The 6,586-nt window shown below is 36.5% G+C and overlaps 1 protein-coding gene across 1 annotated transcript; it reads right to left on the bottom strand.

The window, feature by feature from the left end:
* Positions 1 to 517: 517 nt before the first annotated feature.
* On the bottom strand, positions 518 to 4,769 carry LOC131043823 (pentatricopeptide repeat-containing protein At1g11290, chloroplastic). Its single transcript, XM_057977059.2, has one exon. The coding sequence runs from the start codon at positions 4,432 to 4,434 to the stop codon at positions 1,678 to 1,680; it is 2,757 nt and encodes a 918-aa protein (XP_057833042.2). The 5' UTR covers positions 4,435 to 4,769; the 3' UTR covers positions 518 to 1,677.
* Positions 4,770 to 6,586: the final 1,817 nt, after the last annotated feature.

Raw genomic sequence — 6,586 nt, 5'->3', positions numbered from 1 at the left:
TGACATGCATTAGTATGGCTGTGGTTGCATATTTAGCAAGGCTGAGATCCTGAATTGCATTATCTTCTTTAAAATCTAATAAGTATTTAAACTATAAAGAGAACATGCATGAGATTACTTTGGTGAGAATTAATATCATATTTCCTAGTTACCTTTAATTCTAAATAAAATCAAGAAATGTTAATTTATACTCACTATTCGTAGGTTGTAAGCTCCTATGTACAAGTGATCCAATTTCATAATTACTTAAGTGAGGGACAATCACATAGTACACTTCTCTATGTGCCAATTAATAAGTCCAATAACATTACATTCAAGCTAGGTTTTCTTAGCCAAAACAAATAACATTAATAAATGATACTCATAATGAAAAGAATCGCAAGCACCCTATCATTCTACATTATTTACAATTAGAAGGAAACCGTAGAAAATAGTTTTAGTATTCAACAACAGGCATCTTGTATAAGAACTTAAGTGTAACTTCCAAAACATCACTTTTAAAATCAAACACCAGATAAATCTTTGCAATTGACAAGTCTTAGGTAAAATGATAAGATGACTCCATAAAAATTATAGCTATCGTTCATTTTCCATAACATATTCTTCCCTAAAAATCGATATCCTAAACCCAATAGTATTGAGAGATGTTTATACTTAGCTTTGGTGATGAAATTGAAGTTATTCCTTAATTCAGGTGTTGAAATTTGCAGCACTTCCTTCTTGTATCTCTATCGCTATGTTTCTTCCTCTAATGCCACTTCATGTTTCCAAGATCCCTCTTCCCACGTCCTGGTAAGTGCTGTTCAAAATCTGCTCTCTTGTGTCAACAAAATCTCTCTACCCTAGATTTTGATGAGTGACCATACCTTTCTCTCCACAAAGCAACTGCGTATACTTTACAAGAGCTCACGTAGAGCTAGCTCCTATTTCATCACAGGTAGGAAGGATGCTAGAAATGGCTATGGAATCTAGCTTACATGGCCAATTGCATTCAGTTGAAATTTTATAAAGCCTATACCAAATACAACTTGTGCATATCCTATGATTATTGCATTCCATTTCCATGAGACCAGATTTCTCTCAAGTATTTTGTCCAACAGTTCATGTGCTCCCAAATTTTTCATACATATTGACCAAGCCAAAATTCAGCAAAATTACTTTCTCTTAATGCTTTGATGGACCTACGTAGCCCACTGAAAGCTCTCATTTTCGGTAGCAATAGTGAGGATGCTCACACGGGTTGTGGAACATGTGATTTTACCTCTGTGTTGCCCTTTTTTTTTTTTGGCCAGAATGTCTCTGAGTCTTTGTCCTCTAGTCGATTATTTCCATGCAAATAAATGATCTCCATACCGTAATAATGGCATGAATGCCTCTCGCTCAGCTGTGCCCATTCTTTGTTAATAGAAAATAAGATTTGCCCATACTTCAACATGAGTTTGTCCCCCCGTAACCTTTCTTGGCACCATACTCCTTTATTGGGGTTACTGGTCAATCATCCACCGTACTTTGTTTTTCAAACAATTGGCAATCAGGCCTCCCCCTTTTCTCTTAATAAATGCCCACATAGTAGGCCCATACGCAGCCCATGCCTTATGAGTTTCAATATGTCAGATACTTTATTTCTTTATTTCTAATTTTTGGGAGAGCAAAATGGGGGATGTGACACATTTAGCATCACCAATAATCTCCGCAAGAACATTTTCCTTGTTTAAAATGATGGAAACGGTTTGCATCTCTCACAACAATTTCTCTTCCAAAAATCCTGGAGATAAATTTCGTTGCAGTGTGACATTCGGCACATACTCGAAGGTTCTTAACAACTCTGATAGTTGTACCAGGGGGGGTGTTTAAAAAACCAAATGCAATTGCCAATTTTTCACTGTGGTGAGAGAGAAATAATTCTTTTTCCTCCTCTTCAACATCATGAAGTGAATGCCCTATATCTGGAATATATCCTGCTGCCTTCATCTCCCAATCTAATTTCTCCAAATTTGCATATATCTCCTCTGTCTGTGGGTGTGATCTATCTCCTACACAAAAAACATGTACCATTTTATGGTCTTCAATCCAGCTACATCCAGGGATCTTTTTTATTCCTCTATCTTTCATCAATCTCCTTAGCATTCCAACCTCACCCCACCTGCCTAATTCTGCATAGATGTTTGAGAGAAGAACATAAGTCGCAGCATTTTTAGGATCCAAATCAAAAAGCAACATGGCTGTAAATACTCCCAAGCCTATATTCCTATGTGATCTACAGGCACCAAGAAAACACATCCACACAACCACAACAGGTTTAATTGGCATCTTAATGATAAAGTTTAGGGTGTCCTCAAGATAGCCAGCACGGGCAAGAAGGTCACCCATGCAGGCATAATGATCAACTGAAGGCGTAATGCAATAAAGGTTACTCATGTGATTGAAGTATGTACAACCGTCATCCACTAAACCTGCCTGGCTGCATGCAAATAGAACACATGCAAAGCTTACGATGTCAGGATATGCTCCAGAGTGCTTCATTAATTCAAAGACTTTGAGAGCATCCTTACAAAATCCATTTTGTGCATATCCTGCAATCATGGCATTCCATGAGATCACATTTCTTTGAAGCATTTTGTCAAACAGATCTCGTGCCTGCTCTATGCTTCCACATTTTGCATACATGTCTACCAGGGCATTTACAACTACAATATCCGACAAAAATCCTCCTTCCGCTATGCTTTGATGGATGTCCACACCCTGTTCCAAAGCTCCCATTTTGGCACAGGCTGGGAGGATGCTGGCAAAGGTTGTCGAGTCTGGCTTTACACCTGCCAATTGCATTTGCTTAAATGTTTCTAAAGCCTTTTCAACAAGTCCATTCTGAGCATATCCTAAAATCATAGCATTCCACGAAACCACGTTTCTTTGAGGCATTTTCCCAAACAGTTCACATGCCTTGTCTATGCTTCCGCATTTTGCATACATATCTACGAGGGCACTTACAACTACAACATCTGACAAAAGTCCACCTTCCGTTATGCTTTGATGGATATAAATACCCTGTTCCAAAGCTCCCATTTTGGCACAGGCTGGGAGGATACTGGAAAAGGTTGTTGAATTTGGCTTTACACCTGACAGTTCCATTTGCTTAAAAGTTTCTAAGGCCTTTTCAACAAACCCATTTTGTGCATATCCTACGATCATGGCATTCCATGAGACCGTGTCTCTTTGAATCATTTTATCAAACAGTTCATGCGCTTTCTCTATGCTTCCACATTTTGCATACATGTCTACCAGGGCAGTTGCAATGACAACATCTGACAAAAATTGCCTTTCCGTTATGCTCTGATGAATGTCCATACCTTGTTCCAAAACTCCCATTCTGGCACAAGCAGAGAGTATGCTGGCAGTGGTTGTAGAATTTGGCTTTACACCTGCCGATTGCATTTCCTTGAAAGTTTCTAAAGCCTTTCCAAAAAATCCATTTTGTGCATATCCTGCAATCATGGCATTCCATGAGACCACATTTCTTTGAGACATTTTGTCGAACAGTTCCCGTGCCTTGTTTATGCTTCCGCATTTTGCATACATGTCTACCAGGGAATTTGCAACTACTACATCTGACAGAAATCCACCTTCTGTTATTCTTTGATGGATGTCCATACCCTGTTCCAAAGCTCCCATTTTAGCACAGGTAGGGAGGATGCTGGCATAGGTAGTGGAATTTAACTTCACACCTGACAATTGCATTTGCTTGAAAGTTTGTAAAGCCTTTTCAACAAACCCATTTTGTGCATATCCTACAATCATTGCATTCCATGAGAAGACATCTCTTTGAGGCATTCTGTCAAACAATTCACGTGCCTTGTTTATGCTTCCACATTTTGCATACATGTCGACCAGTGCAGTTGCAACTACTACGTCTGGCGAAATTCCTCTATCCTTTATGCTTTGATGAATATTTATACCCTGATCTAAACCTCCCATTTTGGCACAGGCTGGGAGGACGCTGGCAAATGTAAACTGATCGGGTTGGACACCTGTTCGTTGCATTTGGTGAAACAGTGTGACTGCTTCGTAAGGATACCCATGTCTTTGGTATGCTGCAATCACCGTATTCCATGAGACCCTGTCTCGTTTTTTCATGTGATCAAACACTTTACTGGCATCTGCCAAACTTCCGCACTTGACATACATGTTGATAAGGTTATTCTGAAAACTTGTGCCTGTAGCAAATGCAAGTCGCCTGTGAACGATAAAAGAGTGGACATTTTTCCCTTTTGAAAGAGCGTTCTTGACTATGCAGGTCTGCAATAATTGAAGATATGTAGAGGATTCTCCGGGGGGATTATGTGTAGTAAGCAGAATGTGCAGCGCCTCCTTCAGCTGGCCCTCTCTACATAATGTTGTGAGATTGAGATTGAGATGATTAGTGAATGTCAATCGCATTCTACAACTGTAATTGAAGCGTAGAATAGTTGCACTGTTATTCAGTCTACGTCTACCACAATGAGATTGCGGTAGGGAAGCTTGGGACAATTTTCATTAGATCTGGCAGGTGGCTTTGAGATGATTCCAAGAACACCATTTAAAGAAAAGCCTCCGATATCTTTGTGCTGACAAATGCCCCTCTTAAACAATATAGAGGCTTGGGAAGGATAGGCTACAGTATAGTTTGTTGTCAACTAAAATTTATTAAAGATCTTGAAATGCATATTAGAGAGTAAGAATTAGTAGTTTGTATTTAACGATAAAGGAAAAAGTGCAAAGCTAAATCTAATAGGGTAAGGGTGTGGAGAGTTTAATGAGATGGGTGGAACAAGAGAATGGCTAAGGTAATCACTTCTTTGATTCTAAAAGAAAGATCGAGGGCGATTTTAAATTGATTTTAGGAGTACCATTGAAAGGTAATGAAGTCCCTCATATTTTTGAGCAAATAAATGCCTCTTTTAAATATTTTAGCGATTTAAGAAGGGAAGGAAGATTGAGTAAGCCTTTCACTTATGGAATGGTTTTTGTATACATAATTATTATGTACTTAGGGATGTCAATATCTAATGTCGCAACGTCATTGACTTGTGGCTATGTGCTATAGAATGTGTATGTTGTAATTGTAACATGAAAATGTGTATCTTTGTTGTTCACTTGGGGCATTACATTTGGTATTAAAGCACCTAGCTTATAATATTAGGTTGTGTGTGTATATGTTGGGTATTGTTTAGGTTGTGTGTACATGTGTGAAGCATGTGATTGTTCCTTAGTATGGCTTCCATTCAATTGCATATTTAATAAATATATGGTTTGCATGAATTATTATACCCTTAGTTGGCTAGTTATTTTCTCATGTGAGTAATGAACCTTTTGGATGTTTGAGTATTTGAGAAGAATGCTAGTTGTATGTGATTGGTTGAATGAGTCTTTGTGTAGTTCAAATTGTTGTTATATATTGTTAATTAGTATGAGCTATGAGTTAATTTAACCTTTAGCTATATAATGTTGAATTAACAAATTGTTTGTAGGTAATTTCTTGAGTTTTTTCCATTAATTGGATGAATCTTTGGATTAAATAAGCATCCTTACTATACATTGGTCTATTCCCAATATGATTCTAGATGCTAGGGGATTCCATGATGCGTTTTAGTGGTGTGATCAATCACTTGGTGAGTCAAAATTATGTTACTTTAGGTAGATTTTGGCCTAATATGCAAATACTAGGTTGTCTATCAATTTATATGTGTAATATTATATATTCAATTGTTAATATTGTGAGGTAGAAATTAGGCGAATCATTCAAAGCAATCAATTAGGCAACCACGAAACCTAAAATGCAATGAAATTAATTCCTAACACATTCAATAAAAGAATGAAGACAAAATATCAAAAGTGAATGCAAACCAAAATGCAAATATTTCTTTCATTGACCTCCATTATTCTTCTTTCTCCTTTAAATTATGTGGATGCCACCTACTAATGCAAGTAATTGAAAGCAAGTTGGATTGCAAAGATGGATTAAAAATGACTGCATAACGATACTCGAAGTGTAGTTCAAATTGATTGAAAAGAGAGCTCAATTTATAGGACAAAGGTCTCCAAAATTGAAAAGGACAAATTCAATCAAGAGCTGGCATGATTATAAGAAATTGAGTGACAAATTTTTATGCCAAAAGATGATTGCTCATCAATTATGACAAAATGGAGAGGAAATGTGCCAAATGATTTATGACACATTAGGCACAAAAAGGGCTCATAAACTTATGACAAATTGGGAGAAAAAATAGCTTTTTCAAATATGACAAAAAAAAATTAGCAAAAATAGGGGAGCTAATTAGAGGAGAAATTAGGGGAGGAAGTTAGGGGAGAGAAAGATGGGAGAAATTAATAATTTTTTATTTATTAATTTATCTCACAAAAAGGGAGGTCAAATTAGCCAATTAAATATTGTACACACATAAAAATGGCTATGAGCAATTAAATAAATATTTTATATTTATTTAATAATTATTCTTCTATTAAATAGTTAATTTGAAAAGATTAATTTATTTAATTTATTTAATTCATTACATGTCTTTCTATTAATTAATTTAATTGAAATATTTTATTA

The sequence above is a fragment of the Cryptomeria japonica genome, chromosome 6 (assembly GCF_030272615.1).
Source record: "Cryptomeria japonica chromosome 6, Sugi_1.0, whole genome shotgun sequence".
Classification (NCBI taxonomy): domain Eukaryota; kingdom Viridiplantae; phylum Streptophyta; class Pinopsida; order Cupressales; family Cupressaceae; genus Cryptomeria; species Cryptomeria japonica.
This window is presented reverse-complemented; position numbering and strand designations above follow the sequence as displayed.